This window comes from Pongo pygmaeus, chromosome X (genome assembly GCF_028885625.2).
Source record: "Pongo pygmaeus isolate AG05252 chromosome X, NHGRI_mPonPyg2-v2.0_pri, whole genome shotgun sequence".
Lineage (NCBI taxonomy): Eukaryota > Metazoa > Chordata > Mammalia > Primates > Hominidae > Pongo > Pongo pygmaeus.
This window is the reverse complement of record NC_072396.2, coordinates 125,104,811-125,125,875: the sequence shown is the minus strand read 5'-3', so window position 1 is coordinate 125,125,875 and position 21,065 is coordinate 125,104,811. Positions and strand designations below refer to the sequence as shown.

The 21,065-nt window shown below is 46.1% G+C and overlaps 2 protein-coding genes and 1 pseudogene across 6 annotated transcripts; all 3 read left to right on the top strand.

Annotated features, from left to right (window-relative positions):
- Positions 1-2,563: 2,563 nt before the first annotated feature.
- Positions 2,564-5,923, top strand: LOC129024767 (cancer/testis antigen 47A). The gene is made up of 3 exons (XM_054471962.1): positions 2,564-3,559; positions 4,446-4,601; positions 5,746-5,923. The coding sequence occupies exons 1-2, from the start codon at positions 2,782-2,784 to the stop codon at positions 4,568-4,570; spliced, it is 903 nt and encodes a 300-aa protein (XP_054327937.1). The 5' UTR covers positions 2,564-2,781; the 3' UTR covers positions 4,571-4,601; positions 5,746-5,923.
- Positions 5,924-7,413: 1,490 nt separating this feature from the next.
- On the top strand, positions 7,414-14,334 carry LOC129024507 (cancer/testis antigen family 47 member B1-like). Of its 5 annotated transcripts, none has more exons than XM_054471611.1 (3): positions 7,414-8,420; positions 9,308-9,463; positions 10,597-10,764. In XM_054471611.1, the coding sequence occupies exons 1-2, from the start codon at positions 7,673-7,675 to the stop codon at positions 9,430-9,432; spliced, it is 873 nt and encodes a 290-aa protein (XP_054327586.1). In that variant the 5' UTR covers positions 7,414-7,672; the 3' UTR covers positions 9,433-9,463; positions 10,597-10,764. The 5 variants fall into 5 exon arrangements, with proteins under 5 accessions (XP_054327586.1, XP_054327588.1, XP_054327589.1 ...); XM_054471613.1 differs by lacking the exon at positions 10,597-10,764 and adding an exon at positions 12,572-12,703 and having other exon boundaries at positions 7,442-8,420; XM_054471614.1 differs by lacking the exon at positions 10,597-10,764 and adding an exon at positions 12,453-12,585 and having other exon boundaries at positions 7,442-8,420; positions 9,311-9,463.
- Positions 14,335-18,435: 4,101 nt separating this feature from the next.
- LOC129025101 (proliferation-associated protein 2G4-like) lies at positions 18,436-19,630 on the top strand (annotated as a pseudogene).
- Positions 19,631-21,065: the final 1,435 nt, after the last annotated feature.

Below are 21,065 nucleotides of genomic sequence, written 5' to 3'. Positions count from 1 at the left end.
GGCATAATATTTGCATATAACCTATGCACATTATCATGTATCCTTTAAATCATCTCTAGATTATTTGTAATACCTAATACAATGTAAATGCTATCTGAATAGTTGTTATACTATATTGTTTAGGGAATAATGACACGAAGAAAGTCTGTACATGTTCAGTGCATATGCAATTTCTGAATATTTTTGATCCAGTTAGTTGAATCCACACATGCAGAATCCATGGATACAGAGGGCCAAATATACCTGATAGCTTCTCTCCAATAATTTAAGAACAGGGAAGAATTATTTTTGATGTAATCATATACATGTATAGCATTTTACAGTACAAAAAGGGTTTTCATCCCATTATCTTACTTGATTCTCAGATCAACCTTGGGAGGTAGCTAGAGAATCATTATCCTAACTTCACAAATGATAAAACTGAGGCATAGATCTAGATCCCTGAGGAATCGCCACACTGACTTCCACAATGGTTGAACTAGTTTACAGTCCCACCAACAGTGTAAAAGTGTTCCTATTTCTCCACATCCTCTCCAGCACCTGTTGTTTCCTGACTTTTTAATGATTGCCATTCTAACTGGTGTGAGATGGTATCTCATTGTGGTTTTGATTTGCATTTCTCTGATGGCCAGTGATGGTGAGCACTTTTTCATGTGTTTTTTGGCTGCATATATGTCTTATTTTGAGAAGTGTCTGTTCAAAACCTAAAGTATAATAATAATAAATAAATAAAACAAAAACAAAAACTGAGGCATAGAAATAAATAACTTTCCCAACATCACATCAGGAAGCAAATATTAAAGCAACCCTAGACCTCAGACTGGGGTTCTGCCTAGGTTTTGCTGTCTTAATAGTGAGTATTTTGGATTAGAAATTTTCCACATTGTCTTCCAGATTTAAACCAATGACTTGTGACAGCACCATGCCCCTTTTTTAGATGAAACTAGAGAAAAATAGAAGCACTGAAATTTGATTAAGTTGATGAAAGGAACAACAACTAACTGCTCAACTTGATGAGATTTAATGGTACTAATATTCCTGAATTTAATACATGAAATATGCTACCTGCAATTTTTTTCAGAGAGTAGTTGTAGTACGACAAAAAAATTCATAGAATTAATATAAAATAACAGTTGATTTCTCCAAAATGTTCAGAATTACTTACTACTTGAATCTTGATTGAGTGGGTTTTGAAATCAACAAAAAGCCTTGGGCTGTTGCTTGAAATATCCTACGAAGCCTGTCTTTTTGGTGTTTTGTTTAGTTTTTTTTTTAATTATTTTGAGACTGAGTCTCGCACTGTCACCCAGGCTGGAGTGCAGTGGGGCCATCTCGGCTCACTGCAACGTCCACCTCCCAGGTTCCAGCAAATTTCCTGCCTCACTGTCCTGAGTAGCTGGGAATATAGGCGCACACCCCTACACCCAGCTAATTTTTTGTATTTTTAGTAGAGACAGGGTTTTAACATATTGGTCATGCTGGTCTCAAACTACTGACCTCAGGTGATCTGCCTGCTTTGGCCTCCGAAAGTGCTGGATTACAGGCGTGAGCCACCACCCCCAGGCACTTATGGTGTTTTTGATGCTTAGCTCTTATGAGATGACCTGGTCCTTTTAAAAAAGTATCTTTTTTTTTTTCCATTATTTGGAGGTTTGAAGTGAATTTGGCAGGATTCATTAAACACCTTCCAGTGTCTGTCATTTACCACCTCAACACTCAGTGATGACTGCATCCATTTCAACTCTGCACATTCTTTTCTAAGTAGCTTTAACTACGTTAAATCATTGAAATTCTCACGTCTCTTCTTGGGAGGTTTACACAACTGCTTAGCTATGAACTATATAACATTTTTATGACACTATCTCTAGTGGCATGAGCCATTACTAGGTGGAAATAAGTGAACTCTGTGAACACCTTGCAGTTCCCATATTCCAGGGTGCCTACACATGGGACTGCTATAGTGTTGCTAACAATCATAAAATTAAAAGGGCAGGACATGTGTGGACATAAAGGGTAGCCCTGGACACTAAGGCCTCATAGAAAAGGTAGAGCTCGGCCTGGCACAGTGGCTCACGCCTGTAATCCCAGCACTTTGGGAGGCTGAGGCAGGTGGATCACAAGGTCAGGAGATCGAGACCATGCTGACCAACATGGTGAAACCCTGTCTCCACTAAAAATACAAAACCTAGCGAGGCATGGTGCCGTGCACCTGTAGTCCCAGATACTCAGGAGGCTGAGGCAGGAGAATCACTGGAACCCAAGAGGCAGGAATTGCAGCGAGCCGAGATCTTCACACTGCACTCCAGCCTGGGCAACAGAGCAAGACTCTGTCTTAAAAAAAAAAAAAAAGAAAAGAAAAGAAATGAAAAAGCTCTGGAATCTGGATTCTGAGTTGTCCTACAGCTTAAGGGCCTTGATCATTCATTGGACACAGAACATGTCAATATGAAGTCTTCAGCAAATGAGCTTACAGCTCGCTGAGAGCTCCTCGTTGACCCTTCCGGTCCCGCCCCCTATCGCCTGCCAACCAGAATCTTTCCCGCCTTCCCTAAGTCCTCTCAGGCCAGCCTTGGTGGGAGGCTCCTAGGATTCGCTCCCTGCCCTTCCCACCTTAGGGAGGCCTCTGAGACAGACTCTCATTCCCTCAATAAAGAGACAGACTCTTATTCCCTCAGCGGCCAGCTCCTCGCCTCCCCTCGGCCGTAGCCACCTCAGTGGCCACCGTCTTCACCGTGGTTGCCTCAGCCCGCTCGCCACCCCAGTTGACGCACTGCTGGTGTCATGTCTGCCACAGGGGACCCACACCCGACCCAAGGGGACCAGGAGGCCCCGGTAAGCCAGGAGGGAGCACAGGCCGAGGCGGCCGGAGCTGGTAACCAGGAGGGCGGCGACTCCGGCCCCGACAGCAGCGACATGGTGCCTGCGGCCGAGGTGGTCGGAGTCGCAGGGCCCATGGAAGGCCTCGGGGAGGAGGAGGGTGAGCAGGCGGCAGGCCTGGCCGCAATGCCCCGGGGCGGGAGCGCCGAGGAGGACTCGGACATCAGGCCCGCGGCTGAGGAAGAGGAGGAGGAGGAGGAGGAGGAGGAGGGGAACGAGGCGGCCAACTTCGACTTGGCGGTGGCCACCCGTCGCTACCCGGCGGCGGGCATTCACTTCATGCTCCTGGACCTGGTCCACTCCCTTCTCCGCCGCCTCTATCACAACGACCACATCCTCATAGCGAACCGTCACCTCAGCCGCCTGATGGTGGGGCCCCACGCTGCTGCGCCCAACCTCTGGGACAACCTCCCCGTGATGCTGCTGTCCCAGAGGCTGGGTGCAGGGGCCGCAGCCCGGGAAGGCGAGGGCCTGGGCCTGATCCAGGAGGCCGCGTCGGTCCCAGAGCCTGCAGTGCCAGCTGACCTGGCCGAGATGGCCAGGGAGCCCGCGGAGGAGGCCGCAGAGGAGCCCTCGGAGGAGGCCACAGAGGAGAGACCCCCAGAGGAGGCCGCAGAGGAACCGGACGCAGAGGAACCAGCCACAGAATTACCGACCGCAGAGGAGGCCACGGCCCCAGAGGGTAAGGAACTGGCTAGCGGCAGCAGCGGGGAGGCAGGGACCCCTGTGTCCCAGGGTTCCAGGCAGGGTCGCAGTGCGGGCACAGCTGGTGAAGCGGGTGGTGAAGGGGAGGTCGGGGCCTCAGGTGGTGAAGCAGGATTCGAGGCCCTCCTGAAACTTAAGGCCGAATGTGTCCCAATGAGTCGAAGCCCAATTCTCTAACGACATCCATGGTTTTGAGAAAACTTGCCGCCCTCTACCAACCTATATTTGATAGGAGATCTGAGATCATCGATGCCATTTGTGAGCCCGCAGATGAATGGCCGAGTAGATAGGGGTTCAGGAGGGAGCTCCCCAGGAAACAGAAGGGACGCGCGAAGGAAAAGAACAGGCAAATGGCAGGCATCCCTTTTAGTTCATGGCTTTTCAAAGTGTAAAGATTCGTCGAAAGTTGATCCCCCGAGTGATGAAGTGATACAGGAGCACTTGGTAAAAATGAAGCATTCAGGGGGGTGAGGAACCAATGAGCTTCACCATAGAATTTGTCTTTTGAGGTAAACAAAGATTTTCCCAACAAAGTTCTGACCAAAACACCGTAGAATGAGATCAGACCCAATGATTCAGATCTCTTCTTCTCCGAAGAACTAGAAATAATCAGCAGCTTTGGGTGGGAGATTTACTGGAAAAAAGGGAAATAGTGTCCGTGTGGAAATGATCAAGCAGCAGCAATGTGAGGGCCATGGAACTGTTGTGAAAACCAGTAGGAAGGTGCCCAGTTATTCCTTCCTTAGTTAACTCTATCCTGCTTCTCCTGGGGGTGGAGTAACTGAATGCCGCAGCTAGTTATAAATTGGGCTATATTTTCTGTGAATGTCTGGTCCCAATGTGTGTATTATTCTTCCCTAAAGAAGTCACTAAATCTCAGCCCGAAAAGTGGGATGAAGAGGCCCAAGATGCTGCAGGTGAGGAAGAGAAAGAACAAGAAAAAGAGAAGGATGCGGAAAACAAGGCAAAGAACTCCAAAGGGACCTAAACGCAGCAGAGGGGAGGGCGAGAAAACCCAGGTATCTGTGTATAGCTTTGAGAATCACTCAACTATTCCTGGCATTTACCCGTTGCTGACAGTTTTATTGAACAACAGAAAAAATTCTCAGTAAATTAAGTAAGAAAAAGTTTAAAATTAGTTTAAAAATTCAATTTAACTTACTTAAAATGTTACTAGAATATTCATGTACCTAGTAATATGAACTGCAGTGTGTTCTGAAATATACTTCTTGGCTACTCATTTGTTTGTGTTGAGGTCTTTTGTCCTCTAGCTGCAAGACTACTAACAAGTGGCAAATGTATCAGACCTACTACCAAGACCAATATTTGTGTAGACAACAGTTGCCAGACACAGCCGCTAACTTGGCTGGGCCACGCATTATTAGTTGGGCCTTCATTACTTGACCACAGAAATGCAGTCTCCCATACTAATTAGGAGACAACTCAATGCCTTTTACAAAGTGACTACTTACAAACAGCAAAAAGCTAAGAATTTCGAGTAGGACCACAATCAATGACTAATACCTAAATATTTATTTAGCTATATATTTTGGTATTTTATGTCACAGGCAGATGAAAAGAATGTGTGTTTATCACTGAATTGGTAATGAAGGCTTAAGGTATATCTGTCTTTGAGTGTATTTAAATGGTTAACATTTTTCTTTCTTTCTTTCTTATTTATTTATTCATTTTGCATTTTCACAGCTGTATATTTCGTAACGGCTTCTTCCCCACATGGTAGATATGGAAACCAAGGGTCTGGGAGGGTAAGGCAGTATTATCTGTGGAACCAGCACAGGCTGTTGAAGCTTGAGAGATTTATTTAAATCCCAGAATGGCCCCTCATGTAAAAACAAAAACAACAAGCTTTTCTAGTGCTAGGCAGACAAGGTTGGTGTGATCATTTGACTGAAACCTTCAGTTCCACAAGCACCCTGATATCCAAGCTTGTGAGTTACAAAAGGAAAAGATGGTCTTCTCTACTTGTTTAAGATATAGCACACAAATGTTGCAGATATACATAGAGCTGGCCATTTTCTTCTATTTAGAAAGTCACTGGTGCTGGTTAATGTTGTACTATTGTTTATTTTCTCTCATTTCATCCCACAGTTAGGAGGAAAAGAAAGACGACTCTGTTGTTCACTGTTTTTATTTTATTTTCAGATGCCTGTGGGAATTTTAACACATATCATTACAAAGTTCGTTACATCAAAAGTGATATCCAGTGACATCTAACTTTCATGGATGTATTTGACAGTGTTTGTTCAAGTTAAAAATAAAAGTTTGTTTTAAATGAATAAACTGAAACGTGGGAAGATTTTTCAATAAATAATCCTAACTCAAATCTCTCCTTTACCTCTTTGTTTTGGCCCACCATACCTGCATTGAAAGATATTACTTTCCACCATTTGGTAAGACTGTTTGAAATTCTTTTACTGCAGCCAAAAATCAAGTAAAATGACAAGTTTAAAACAATTTTTGAAAAGAGAGATGGGGCTCATCTTTAGAGCTGTGTGTTGTGACTACTGAGCACTTGTAATATGGCTAGTCTGATTTAATATGTGCTGTAAGTGTGAAAATAATATTGCATATATTACTAATTTTTTTTTTTTTTTTGAGACTGCGTCTCGCTCTGTCACCCAGGCTGGAGTGCAGTGGGGCCATCTCGGCTCACGGCAACCTCCACCTCCCAGGTTCCAGCAAATTTGCTGCCTCACCCTTCTGAGTAGCTGGGACTACAGGCGCGCACCACCACGTCCAGCTAATTTTTTGTATTTTTAGTAGAGACAAGGTTTTACCATATTGGTCAGGCTGGTCTCGAACTACTGACCTCAGGTGATCTGCCTGCCTCGGCCTCCCAAAGAGCTGGATTACAGGCGTGAGCCACCACCCCCGGGCACTTTTGTTGTTTTTTATGCTTAGCTCTTATGAGATGACCTGGTCCTTTTAAAAAAGCATCTTTTTTTTTTTTTTTCCATTATTTGGAGGTTTGAAGTGAATTTGGCAGGATTCATTAAACACCTTCCAGTGTCTGTCATTTACCACCTCAACACTCAGTGATGACTGCATCCATTTCAACTCTGCACATTCTTTTCTAAGTAGCTTTAACTACGTTAAATCATTGAAATTCTTAGGTCTCTTCTTGGGAGGTTTACACAACTGCTTAGCTATGAACTATATAACATTTTTATGACACTATCTCTAGTGGCATGAGCCATTACTAGGTGGAAATAAGTGAACTCTGTGAACACCTTGCAGTTCCCGTGTTCCAGGGTGCCTCCACATGGGACTACTATAGTGTTGCTAATAATCATAAAATTAAAAGGGCAGGACTTGTGTGGACCTAAAGGGTAGCCTTGGACATTAAGGCCTCATAGAAAAGGTAGAGCTCAGCCTGGCACGGTGGCTCACGCCTGTAATCCAAGCACTTTGGGAGGCCGAGGCAGGTGGATCACAAGGTCAGGAGATCGAGACCATCCTCGCCAACATGGTGAAACCCTGTCTCTACTAAAACTGCAAAACCTAGCCAGGCGTGGTGGCATGTACCTGTAGTCCCAGCTACTCAGGAGGCTGAGGCAGGAGAATCACTGGAACCCAGGAGGCGGGGATGGCAGTGAGCCGAGATCTTGCCACTGAACTCCAGCCTGGGCAACAGAGCAAGACTATGAAAAGAGAAGAAAAAGCTCTGGATTCTGGATTCTCAGTTCTAGAGCTTAAGGGCCTTGATCATTCATTGGACACAGAACATGTCAATCTGAAGTTTTCAGCAAATGAGCTTAGAGCTCGCTGAGAGCCCCTCGTTGACCCTTCCGGTCCCTCCCCCTGTCGCCTGCCAACAAGAATCTTTCCCGCCTTCTCTAAGTCCTCTCAGGCCAGCCTTGGTGGGAGGCTCCTAGGATTCGCTCCCTGCCCTTCCCACCTTAGGGAGGCCTCTGAGACAGACTCTCATTCCCTCAATAAAGAGACAGACTCTTATTCCCTCAGCGGCCAGCTCCTCGCCTCCCCTCGGCCGTAGCCACCTCAGTGGCCACCGTCTTCACCGTGGTTGCCTCAGCCCGCTCGCCACCCCAGTTGACGCACTGCTGGTGTCATGTCTGCCACAGGGGACCCACACCCGACCCAAGGGGACCAGGAGGCCCCGGTAAGCCAGGAGGGAGCACAGGCCGAGGCGGCCGGAGCTGGTAACCAGGAGGGCGGCGACTCCGGCCCCGACAGCAGCGACATGGTGCCTGCGGCCGAGGTGGTCGGAGTCGCAGGGCCCATGGAAGGCCTCGGGGAGGAGGAGGGTGAGCAGGCGGCAGGCCTGGCCGCAATGCCCCGGGGCGGGAGCGCCGAGGAGGATTCGGACATCGCGCCTGCGGCGGAGGAAGAGGAGGAGGAGGAGGAGGAAGAGGGGAACGAGGCGGCCAACTTCGACTTGGCGGTGGCCACCCGTCGCTACCCGGCGGCGGGCATTGGCTTCGTGTTCCTGTACCTCGTCCACTCCCTTCTCCGCCGCCTCTATCACAACGACCACATCCTCATAGCGAACCGTCACCTCAGCCGCCTGATGGTGGGGCCCCACGCTGCTGCGCCCAACCTCTGGGACAACCCTCCCCTGATGCTGCTGTCCCAGAGGCTGGGTGCAGGGGCCGCAGCCCGGGAAGGCGAGGGCCTGGGCCTGATCCAGGAGGCCGCGTCGGTCCCAGAGCCTGCAGTGCCAGCTGATCTGGCCGAGATGGCCAGGGAGCCCGTGGAGGAGGCCGCAGAGGAGCCCTCGGAGGAGGCCACAGAGGAACCGGACACAGAGGAAAGGGCCACAGAGGAAGCGACCGCAGAGGAGGCTGTGGCCCCCGAGGGTAAGGAACGGGCTAGCAGCAGCAGCGGGGGAGCGGGGATCCATGTGTCCGAGGGCTCTGGGCAGGGCCGCGGTGCAGGCACAGCTGGTGAAGCGGGTGGTGAAGGGGGTTCGGAGCCTCGGGTGGTGAAGCAGGAGTCGGGGCCCTCCTGAAACTTAAGGCCGAATGTGTCCCAATGAGTTGAAGCCCAAATCTCTAACGACATCCATGGTTTTGAGAAAACTTGTTGCCCTCTACCAACCTATATTTGATAGGAGATCTGAGATCATCGATGCCATTTGTGAGCCCACAGATGAATGGCGGGGTAGATAGGGGTTCAGGAGGGAGCTCCGTAGGAAACAGAAGGGACGCCCGAAGGAAAAGAATAGGTAAATGGGAGGCAGGAATCCTTTTTGGTACATGGCTTTTCAAAGTGTAAAGATTCGTAGAAAGTTGATCCCCCAAATGATGAAGTGATACAGGAGCCCTTGGTAAAAATGAAACATTCAGGGGTGAGGAACCAATGAGCTTCACCATAGAATTTGTCTTTTGAGGTAAACAAAGATTTTCCCAACAAAGTTCTGACCAAAACACCGTAGAATGAGATCAGACCCGATGATTCACATCTCTTCTTCTCCAAAGAACTAGAAATATTCAGCAGCTTTGGGTGGGAGATTTACTGGAAAAAAGGGAAATAGTGTCCCTGTGAAAATGATCAAGCAGCAGCAATCTGAGGGCCATGGAACTGTTGTGAAAACCAGTAGGAAGGTGCCCAGTTATTCCTTCCTTAGTTAACTCTATCCTGCTTCTCCTGGGGGTGGAGTAACTGAATGCCGCGGCTAGTTATAAATTGGGCTATATTTTCTGTGAATGTCTGGTGCCAATGTGTGTGTTATTCTTCCCTAAAGAAGTCACTAAATCTCAGCCCGAAAAGTGGGATGAAGAGGCCCAAGATGCTGCAGGCGAGGAAGAGAAAGAACAAGAAAAAGAGAAGGATGCGGAAAACAAGGCAAAGAACTCCAAAGGGACCTAGACGCAGCAGAGGGGAAGCCGAGAAAATCCAGGTATCTGTGTATAGCTTTGAGAATCACTCAACTATTCCTGGCATTTACACGTTGCTGACAGTTTTATTGAACAACAAAAAAAATTCTCAGTAAATTAAGTAAGAAAAAGTTTAAAATTAGTTTAAAAATTCAATTTAACTTACTTAAAATGTTACTAGAATATTCATGTACCTAGTAATATGAACTGCAGTGTGTTCTGAAATATACTTTTTGACTACTCATTTGTGTGTGCTGAGGTCTTTTGTCCTCTAGCTGCAAGACTACTAACAAGTGGCAAATGTATCAGACCTACTACCAAGACCAATATTTGTGTAGACAACAGTTGCCAGACACAGCCGCTAACTTGGCTGGGCCACGCATTAATTGGGCCTTCATTACTTGACCACAGAAATGCAGTCTCCCATACTAATTAGGAAACAACTCAATGCCTTTTACAAAGTGACTACTTACAAATAGCAAAAAGCTAAGAATTTCAAGTAGGACCACAATCAATGACTAATACCTAAATATTTATTTAGCTATACATTTTGGTATTTTATGTCACAGTCAGATGAAAAGAATGTGTGTTTATCACTGAATTGGTAATGAAGTCTTAAGGTATATCTGTCTTTGAGTGTATTTAAATGGTTAACATTTTTCTTTCTTTCTTTCTTATTTATTTTGCATTTTCACAGCCGTATATTTCAAAACGGCTTCTTTCCCACATGGTAGATATGGAAACTAAGGGTCTGGGAGGGTAAGGGACTATCATTTGTGGAACCAGCACAGGCTGTTGAAGCTTGAGAGATTTATTTAAATCCCAGAATGGCCCCTCATGTAAAAACAAAAACAACAAGCTTTTCTAATGCTAGGCAGACAAGGTTGGTGTGATCATTTGACTGAAACCTTCAGTTCCACAAGCACCCTGATATCCAAGCTTGTGAGTTACAAAAGGAAAAGATGGTCTTCTCTACTTGTTTAAGATATAGCACACAAATGTTGCAGATATACATAGAGCTGGCCATTTTCTTCTATTTAGAAAGTCACTGGTGCTGGTTAATGTTGTACTATTGTTTATTTTCTCTCATTTCATCCCACAGTTGGGAGGAAAAGAAAGACGACTCTGTTGTTCACTGTTTTTATTTTATTTTCAGATGCCTGTGGGAATTTTAACACATATCATTACAAAGTTCGTTACATCAAAAGTGATACCCAGTGACATCTAACTTTCATGGATGTATTTGACAGTGTTTGTTCAAGTTAAAAATAAAAGTTTGTTTTAAATGAATAAACTGAAACGTAGGAAGATTTTTCAATAAATAGTCCTAAGTCAAATCTCTCCTTTACCTCTTTGTTTTGGCCCACAATACCTTCATTGAAAGGTATTACTTTCCACCATTTGGTAAGACTGTTTGAAATTCTTTCACTGCAGCAAAAATCAAGTAAAATGACAAGTTTAAAACAATTTTTGAAAAGAGAGAGATGGGGCTCATCTTTAGAGCTGTGTGTTGAGACTACTGAGCACTTGTAATATGGCTAGTCTGATTTAATATGTGCTGTACGTATGAAAATAATATTGCACATCTTACTAATTTTGTTTTTTTTTTTTTTTTGAGACTGAGTCTCACTCTGTCACCCAGGCTGGAGTGCAGTGGTGCCATCTTGGCTCACTGCAACCTCCACCTCCCAGGTTCCAGCAGTTCTCCTGCCTAACCCTCCCGAGTAGCTGAGACTACAGGCACGCACCACCACACCCAGCTAATTTTTTGTAATTTTAGTGGAGACAGGGTTTTACCATATTGGTCAGGCTGGTCTCGAACTACTGACCTCAGGGGATCTGCCTGCCTCGGCCTCCCAAAGTGCTGGATTACAGGTGTGAGCCACCACCCCCGGGCACTTTTGCTGTTTTTTATGCTTAGTTCTTATGAGATGACCTGGTCCTTTTAAAAAAGTATCTCCTTTTTTTTTTTTTTTTTTTTTTTTTCATTATTTGGAGGTTTGAAGGAATTTGGCATGATTCATTGAACACCTTCCAGTGTCTGTCATTTACCACCTCAATACTCAGTGATGACTGGATCCATTTCAACTCTGCACATTCTTTTCTAAGTAGCTTTAACTACATTAACTCAGTGAAATTCTTATGTCTCTTGGGAGGTTTTCACAACTGCTTAGCTATGAACTATATAACATTTTTATGACACTATCTCTAGTGGCATGAGCCATTACTAGGTGGAAATAAGTGAACTCTGTGAACACCTTGCAGTTCCCATATTCAGGGTGCCTCCACATGGGACTACTATAGTGTTACTAATAGTCATAAAATTAAAAGGGCAGGACTTGTGTGGACCTAAAGGGTAGCACTGGACACTAAGGCATCAAAGAAAAGGTGGAGCTCAGCCGGCCACAGTGGCTCACGCCTGTAATCCAAGCACTTTGGGAGGCCGAGGCAGGTGGATCACAAGGTCAGGAGATCGAGACCATCATGGCCAACATGGCGAAACCCTGTCTCTACCAAAAATACAAAAACTAGTCGGGCATGGTGGCCTGCACCTATAGTGCGAGCTGCTCAGGAGGCTGAGGCAGGAGAATCACTGGAACCCAGGAGGCGGGGATTGCTGTGAGCTGAGATCATGCCACTGCACTCCAGCCTGGGTGACACAGCAAGGCTCCATCTCAAAAAATAAAAATAAAAAAAAGAAAAGGAAAAGCTCTGGATTCTGGATTCTGAGTTGTCCTAGAGTTTAAGGGCCTTGATCATTCATTGGACACAGAGCATGTCAATCTGAAGTTTTCAGCAAATGAGCTTAGAGCTCGCTGAGAGCCCCTCGTTGACCCTTCTGGTCCCTCCCCGTCTCCTGCCAACCAGAATCTTTCCCGCCTTATCTAAGTCTTCTGGGGCCAGCCTTGGTGGGAGGTTCCTAGGATTCGCTCCCTGCCTTTCCCACCTTAGGGTGTCCTCTGAGACAGACTCTTATTCCCTCAATAAAGAGACAGACTCTTATTCCCTCAGCCGGCAGCTCCTTGCCTCCCCTCGGCCGTAGCCACCTCAGTGGCCACCATCTTCGCCTTGGTCGCCTCAGCTCGTTCGCCACCCCAGTTGACGCGCTGCTGGTGTCATGTCTGCCACAGGGGACCCACACCCGACCCAAGGGGACCAGGAGGCCCCGGTAAGCCAGGAGGGAGCACAGGCCGAGGCGGCCGGAGCTGGTAACCAGGAGGGCGGCGACTCCGGCCCCGACAGCAGCGACATGGTGCCTGCGGCCGAGGTGGTTGGAGTCGCAGGGCCCATGGAAGGCCTCGGGGAGGAGGAGGGTGAGCAGGCGGCAGGCCTGGCCGCAATGCCCCGGGGCGGGAGCGCCGAGGAGGACTGGGACATCAGGCCCGCAGTGGAGGAAGAGGAGGAGGAGGAGGAGGAGGAGGAGGAGGAAGAGGGGAACGAGGCGGCCAACTTCGACTTGGCGGTAGCCACCCGTCGCTACCCGGCGGCGGGCATTGGCTTCGTGTTCCTGTACCTCGTCCACTCCCTTCTCCGCCGCCTCTATCACAACGACCACATCCTCATAGCGAACCGTCACCTCAGCCGCCTGATGGTGGGGCCCCACGCTGCTGCGCCCAACCTCTGGGACAACCCTCCCCTGATGCTGCTGCCCCAGAGGCTGGGTGCAGGGGCCGCAGCCCGGGAAGGCGAGGGCCTGGGCCTGATCCAGGAGGCTGCGTCAGTCCAGGAGGCTGCGTCGGTCCCAGAGCCTGCAGTGCCAGCTGATCTGGCCGAGATGGCCAGGGAGCCCGCGGAGGAGGCCGCAGAGGAGAAACCCGCAGAGGAGGCCGCAGAGGAACCGGCCGCAGAGGAACCGACCTCAGAGGAGGCCTTGGCCCCAGAGGGTAAGGGGGCTAGCGGCAGCAGCGGGGAAGCGGAGATCCATGTGTCCGAAGGCTCAGGGCAGGGCCGCGGTGCCGGCACAGCTGGTGAAGCAGGTGGTGAAGGGGGGGTCGGGGCCTGGGGTGGTGAAGCAGGCGTCGGGGCCCTCCTGAAACTTAAGGCTGAATGTGTCCCAATGAGTCGAAGCCCAGCTCTCTAACGACATCCATGGTTTTGAGAAAACTTACCGCCCTCTACCAACCTATATTTGATAGGAGACCTGAGATCATCGATGCCATTTGTGAGCCCGCAGATGAATGGCCGGGTAGATAGGGGTTCAGGAGGGAGCTCCGCAGGCAACCGAAGGAAAAGAACAGGCAAATGGGAGGCAGGCATCCTTTTTGGTTCATGGCTTTTCAAAGTGTAAAGATTTGTAGAAAGTTGATCCCCCAAATGATGAAGTGATACAGGAGCATTCAGGGGGTGAGGAACCAATGAGCTTCACCATAGAATTTGTCTTTTGAGGTAAACAAAGATTTTCCCAACAAAGTTCTGACCAAAACACCGTAGAATGAGATCAGACCCGATGATTCAGATCTCTTCTTCTCCGAAGAACTAGAAATAATCAGCAGCTTTGGGTGGGAGATTTACTGGAAAAAAGGGAAATATAGTGTCCCTGTGGAGATGGTCAAGCAGCAGCAACGTGAGGGCCATGGAACTGTTGTGAAAACCAGTAGGAAGGTGCCCAGTTATTCCTTTCTTAGTTAACTCTATCCTGCTTTTCCTGATGGTGGAGTAACTGAATGCTGCTGCTAGTTATAAATTGGGCTGTATTTTCTGTGAATGTCTGGTTCCAATGTGTGTATTATTCTTCCCTAAAGAAGTCACTAAATCTCAGCCCGAAAAGTGGCATGAAGAGGCCCAAGATGCTGCAGGCGAGGAAGAGAAAGAACAAGAAAAAGAGAAGGATGCGGAAAACAAGGCAAAGAACTCCAAAGGGACCTAGACGCAGCAGAGGGGAAGCCGAGAAAATCCAGATATCTGTGTATAGCTTTGAGAATCACTCAACTATTCCTGGCATTTACCTGTTGCTGACAGTTTTATTGAACAACAGAAAAAATTCTCAGTAAATTAAGTAAGAAAAAGTTTAAAATTAGTTTAAAAATTCAATTTAACTTACTTAAAATGTTACTAGAATATTCATATACCTAGTAATATGAACTGCAGTGTGTTCTGAAATATACTTCTTGGCTACTCATTTGTTTGTGTTGAGGTCTTTTGTCCTCTAGCTGCAAGACTACTAACAAGTGGCAAATGTATCAGACCTACTACCAAGACCAATATTTGTGTAGACAACAGTTGCCAGACACAGCCGCTAACTTGGCTGGGCCACGCATTAATTGGGCCTTCATTACTTGACCACAGAAATGCAGTCTCCCATACTAATTAGGAGACAACTCAATGCCTTTTACAAAGTGACTACTTACAAATAGCAAAAAGCTAAGAATTTCAAGTAGGACCACAATCAATGACTAATACCTAAATATTTATTTAGCTATACATTTTGGTATTTTATGTCACAGTCAGATGAAAAGAATGTGTGTTTATCACTGAATTGGTAATGAAGTCTTAAGGTATATCTGTCTTTGAGTGTATTTAAATGGTTAACATTTTTCTTTCTTTCTTTCTTATTTATTTATTCATTTTGCATTTTCACAGCCGTATATTTCAAAACGGCTTCTTTCCCACATGGTAGATATGGAAACTAAGGGTCTGGGAGGGTAAGGGACGATCATTTGTGGAACCAGCACAGGCTGTTGAAGCTTGAGAGATTTATTTAAATCCCAGAATGGCCCCTCATGTAAAAACAAAAACAACAAGCTTTTCTAGTGCTAGGCAGACAAGGTTGGTGTGATCATTTGACTGAAACCTTCAGTTCCACAAGCACCCTGATATCCAAGCTTGTGAGTTACAAAAGGAAAAGATGGTCTTCTCTACTTGTTTAAGATATAGCACACAAATGTTGCAGATATACATAGAGCTGGCCATTTTCTTCTATTTAGAAAGTCACTGGTGCTGGTTAATGTTGTACTATTGTTTATTTTCTCTCATTTCATCCCACAGTTGGGAGGAAAAGAAGACTCTGTTGTTCATTGTTTTTATTTTATTTTCAGATGCCTGTGGGAATTTTAACACATATCATTACAAAGTTCGTTACATCAAAAGTGACACCCAGTGACATCTAACTTTCATGGATGTATTTGACAGTGTTTGTTCAAGTTAAAAATAAAAGTTTGTTTTAAATGAATAAACTGAAATGTGGGAAGATTTTTCAATAAATAATCGTAACTCAAATCTCTCCTTTACCTCTTTGTTTTGGCCCACCATACCTTTATTGAAAGGAATTGCTTTCCACCACTTGGTAAGACTGTTTGAAATTCTTTTACTGCTGCCAAAAATCAAGTAAAATGACAAGTTTAAAACAATTTTTGAAAAGAGAGAGATGGAGCTCATCTTTAGAGCTGTGTGTTGTCGCTACTGAGCACTTGTAATATGGCTAGCCTGATTTAATATGTGCTGTACGTATGAAAATAATATTGCATATCTTACTAATTTTTTTTTTTTTTGAGACTGAGTCTCACTCTGTTACCCAGGCTGGAGTGCAGTGGCTTGGTCTCAACTCACTGCAACCTCCGCCTCCCAGGTTCTAGCAATTCTCCTGCCTCAGCCTCCCGAGTATCTGTGACTACAAGCGCCTGCCACCATGCCCAGCTAATTTTTTGTATTTTCAGTAGAGATGGGGTTTCACCGTGTTAGCCAGGATGGTCTCAATCTCCTGACCTGGTGATCCACCCACCTCGGCCTCTCAAAGTGCTGGGATTACAGGTTGAGCCACCATGCCCAGCCTTACTCATGTTTTTTACACTGATTACACATTGAAATAATACTTGAATTAAAATATTAAAGTTTTTGTTGGTTTCTTTGTATTTTTATAATGAGGCTACTAGAACATTTAAAATTACCCAGTGTAGACCACATTATATGTCTATTGGACAATACTGCTCTAGAGCATGGTTTTGAAGAAAACTTCATGGATGGCCCAGGTTGCCTGGAGGCCACATGGTATTGCTGAGCTTGGGCCCAGCCTTTGATCTGAAGCAGTGGTTCTCAAAGTTTGGTTCCCAAACAGCATCATCAGCATTACCTGGGAATTCTCACACTCCACCCAAGAACTACAGAATCGGAACTCTGGGGGTGGGGTCAGCAATCTGTGTTTTAACACGCCCTCTAAGAGCTTTTGATGAACACTAAGGTTTGAGAACCCCTGGTTTCAAGCAACAGAGGAAGAAGTTGAGCTTCACCTCCTGTCAGACCAGCCTTAATTCACTAGCTTGGGTTTGTTTCAGGTAAACTGAAAGGGACAGCAAGGGCTGGGCTGGGGAGGAAAGTAGAACTCACAGGGGCTGAGGCCTAGAGGGGAAAAATGCATAAAGGAAAAAGTCAGGTCCAAAAGGATACAAACATAGTACCATGTATATGACTTCTAGGAAAACATACAAATGACCACCATAAATTGATTGTGGGTAAGTAGAGAGAGACTAAAAGGTGTACATGTAAGAGATGCATACAAATGTAGCATACAGAAAAGTCTGCATTCGAAAGACAAGCATATTTGTGGCTGGGCGCAGTGGGTCACCCCTGTAATCCCAGCACTCTGGGAGGCCGAGGCCGGTGGATCATCTGAGGTCAGGAGTTTGAGACAGGCCTGGCCAACATCGTGAAACCCCGTCTCTACTAAAAATACAAAAAATAGCCAGGTGTGGTGGTGCACACCTACAATCCCAGCTGCTCAGGAGGCTGAGGCAGGAGAATCGCTTGAACCTGGGAGGCAGAGGCGGCAGTGAGCCAAGATCGCGCCACTGCACTCCAGCCTGGGTGACAGAGCGAGACTCCGTCTCAAAAAAAAAAAAAAAAAAAAAAAAAAGACAAGAACATTTGAGATGGTGGTTACCTCTCAGAAAGAAAGGGAGGGGCATTCTAGTAGAGAAGGCACCACAGCAGACATCAACTGTATTTGTAATGTTATATTTCTTAAGCTGAATAGTAGATACATGGATGTTTATAGTAATGTTTTCTACAGTTTTGTTTAGGTCTGAAATATTTCTAAAGCGGGAGGAGGAAGGGGAGCAGTTCTTCCCACACCACTGGGGCAGGACTTAGAGGAGTCTGAGAATTCTAGAACCCAGCCTGGCCTTTGAGGTCATTATGAAGGTACATTTGTCATGGAAGGAGATAAACCATTAAATAAAACATGCTGTATTCGTTGATTTAAACATTTCAAATATTTAAACATACGGTATGTGGATCCCAAGTTGAACTCTTGTTCTAAACCCCGAAAATGTTACAGGTGAGCCAGGCTCAATATCTGACCTATAACCCCTTTCCCTTCCTCCCTCCATGCCACTTTGTTATCTGAGCATAGTGGCGCCCCTTGCTTCTGAAAAGCGCTTGTTCCAGTAGCCCATCTTGCTATAGGACTTGGACTTCATCCCTGACCCAGGCTAGAGTGCAACCACCAATCACCTTGTCTCTTCTGCTCGCCCCCCAACCACACCCCTCTCTTTGCTCTCCAGGTGTTCAAATGCAAAACCTCTTCAATGGCCCTTCTCCCCCATACCAAATATCAATGCGCACCTGAAAGCCATCAGCTCGGTCAGGCACACCTGCGTGGACGCCCCTTATTCGCAGCACCACCTCTTAAGAACATTTTATTTCTCTGACAACCTTCAACTCTGAGTTGTCTCTCCTATTTGATTTCCTTCCCCCTGTTACAGACACGGAAGGACTACAGAACAGGTTCCATTGTATTTGTCATGTTGCGAAGATCAAGGAAGCTACAAAGAAGCTGAAAACTTGTCAGAATGAGCCTCTGGGTATTTAAAAATGAAATAAGAAATCTTCTTCATTTAAAAACAGAGCTTTGCTCTCGCCTGCCTGCCCGCTCCCTTTCTTGCTCGCGATTTTGCTCGCCCTCTCCTCGAGGATCAAGGGGGTTCTGACCACAGCTTGCGGCTGGGAAGAGAGGCAGGCGGCGGCTCAGGGAAAACGAAGCTGCAGTGACGGTGGTAGGAAGATGTCGGGCAAGGACAAGCAGCAGGAGCAAACTATCGCCAAGGACCTGGTCGTGACCAAGTATAAGATGGGGGGGCGACATCGCCAACCAGGTACTTCGGTCCTTGGTAGAAGCATCTAGCTCAGATGTGTTGGTACTGAGCCTGTGTGAGAAAGATGATGCCATGATTATGGAAGAAACAGGGAAAATCTTCAAGAAAAAAATGGAAATGAAAACAGGTATTGCTTTTCCCACCAGCATTTCAGTAAATAACTGTATATGTCACTTCTCCCCTTTGAAGAGCAACCAGGATTATATTCTCAAGGAAGGTGACTTGGTAAAAATTGACCTTGGGGTCCATGTGGATGGCTTCATCGCTAATGTAGCTCATACTTTTGTGGTTGATGTAGCTCAGCGGACCCAAGTAACAGGGAGGAAAGCAGATGTTATTAAGGCAATTCACCTTTGTGATGAAGCTGTCCTACGCCTGGTCAAACCTGGAAACCAGAACACACAAGTGACAGAAGCCCTGAACAAAGCTGCCACTCACTTAACTGCACGCCAATAGAAGGTATGCTGTCACATCAGTTGAAGCAGCATGTCGTCGATGGAGAAAAAACCATTATCCAGAATCTCACAGACCAGCAGAAGAAGGACCATGAAAAAGTGGAACTGGCGGTACATGAAGTATATGCTGTGGATGTTCTCGTCAGCTCAGGAGAGGGCAAGAGCAAGGATGCAGGACAGAGAACCACTATTTACAAATGAGACCCCTCTAAACAGCATGGACTGAAGATGAAAACTTCACATGCCTTCTTCAGTGAGGTGGAAAAGTGTTTTGATGCCATGCCGTTTACTTTAAGAGCATTTGAAGATGAGAAGAAGGCTCAGATGGGTGTGGTGAAGTGCACCAAACATGAACTGCTGCAACTATTTAATGTTCTCTATGAGAAGGAAGGTGAATTTGTTGCCCAGTTTAAATGTACAGTTCTGCTCATGCCCAATGGCCTTATGCAGATAACCAGTGGTCCCTTCGAGCCTGACCTTTACAAGTCTGAGATGGAAGTCCAGGATGCAGAGCTAAAGGCTCTCCTCCAGAGTTCTGCAAGTCAAAAAACCCAGAAAAAGAAAAAAAAAAAAAAAGAAGATGGCCTACAAGACTGCAGAGAAAGCCACAAGTGGGGAAACATTAGACGAAAATGAAGCTGGGGACTGAGGTGGGTACCATCTCCCCAGCTTGCTGCTCCTGCCTCATCCCCTTCCCACCACACCGCAGGCTCTGTGAAGTATAATTCTTCTTCTCCACCTAGGACCACCAGCAGAGCGGGGGTCTCCCTGCCCCCATCCCAGTTCCCCAACCCACTCCCTTCCAACAACCAGCTCCAACTGACTCTGGTCTTGGGAGGCGAGGCTTCCCAACCACAGGAGACTAAATGAAAAAAAAGAAATTGAATAATAAAATCAGGAGTCAAAAAATAAAATAAAAACAGAGCTTTGTTGTTAACTGTGGAAAAGAAATTCTTAATGGAGATTTCTAAAACTGATAATTACCTAATAGAGATCCACTGTGAGAAAAGGGAGGAAGGAGTGAAATAGCCATGAGGATTACCTGGATAAAGGGCATCTACCTACATGAACTGTTTGCTATGGGAGTGCAAAGCAAATCAAATCCAGTCAATTGAAAACCTAGCATTATCAAAAAGGCAGATATCATATCAGAAAAAAAAAATAGATGTTTTAGGGCTGGGTGCAGTGGCTCACACCTGTAATCTCAGCACTTTGGGAGGCCAATGAGGGAAGATCCCTTGAGTCCAGGAGTTCAAGTCCAGCCTGGGGATTATAGTGAGACCCCTGTCTCTACAAAAAAAAAAAAAAAAAAAAAAAAAAAAAAAAAGATTTTAATTAGCTGGGCACGGTGGGGCACAACTGTAATCCCAGCTACTCAGAAGGCTGAGGCAGGAGAATAGCTTGAATCTGGGAGGCGAAGGTTACAGTGAGCCGAGATCACCCCACTGCACTCCAGCCTGGGTGACAGAGTGAGACTCCATCTGAAAAAAAAAAGCACATTGTCCAAACATAAAGATTTTTTATGTCTACAGCAGTGTATCCAGCATCGTGGATGGCGCTTACATGAGAGCAGAAACCTCATAGACCATGATGAGGATTCAAGGAAAAAAGGGATGTGAAGGCCCTATGTAGACAGTCAAGACCTAGGCACGTAGAAAAAAAAATAACATTAATGGTAACAGTTATTCCAAAACCCATGGGATTTATTTAACAAACATTTACCAAATACTTGCCTTGTGACAGACACCATGGGTGTTAGAAACTTGAGGAAGGCCTAGACATTCCCCTTAAGGGGCCTATGCTTTTGGTGGAGCTAAACAATGTCTATACATATCACTGTAAATTCAAGATAGCCTCTTAGTGAGGGTAGTAATGGGGGGAGATATAGAAAAGAAGGCTTCTTGGAGGTGATGAGTTTTGAGCCAGACTGTAAAGGAGAATTTTAGACATTTTTTTCAGGGGTGTTCTCTGCTACTCCCAAAATTAAATGGTAATCTCCTCAGGTTGTACGGCCTTGGGTCCCTCCCCTATCCTACCCTGTCCCTAGTGATAAGTTTGCACTTTTCTTGACTGACAGAGGAAGT

Bases quoted from the DNA above. Each gene is read 5' to 3' on its own strand.
- LOC129024507 (XM_054471613.1), top strand. From the start codon at position 7,673: ATGTCTGCCACAGGGGACCCACACCCGACCCAAGGGGACCAGGAGGCC. The intron at 8,421-9,307 runs GTAAGGAACGGG...TCTTCCCTAAAG, and splicing joins GGAGGCTGTGGCCCCCGAGG to AAGTCACTAAATCTCAGCCC.
- LOC129024767 (XM_054471962.1), top strand. From the start codon at position 2,782: ATGTCTGCCACAGGGGACCCACACCCGACCCAAGGGGACCAGGAGGCC. The intron at 3,560-4,445 runs GTAAGGAACTGG...TCTTCCCTAAAG, and splicing joins GGAGGCCACGGCCCCAGAGG to AAGTCACTAAATCTCAGCCC.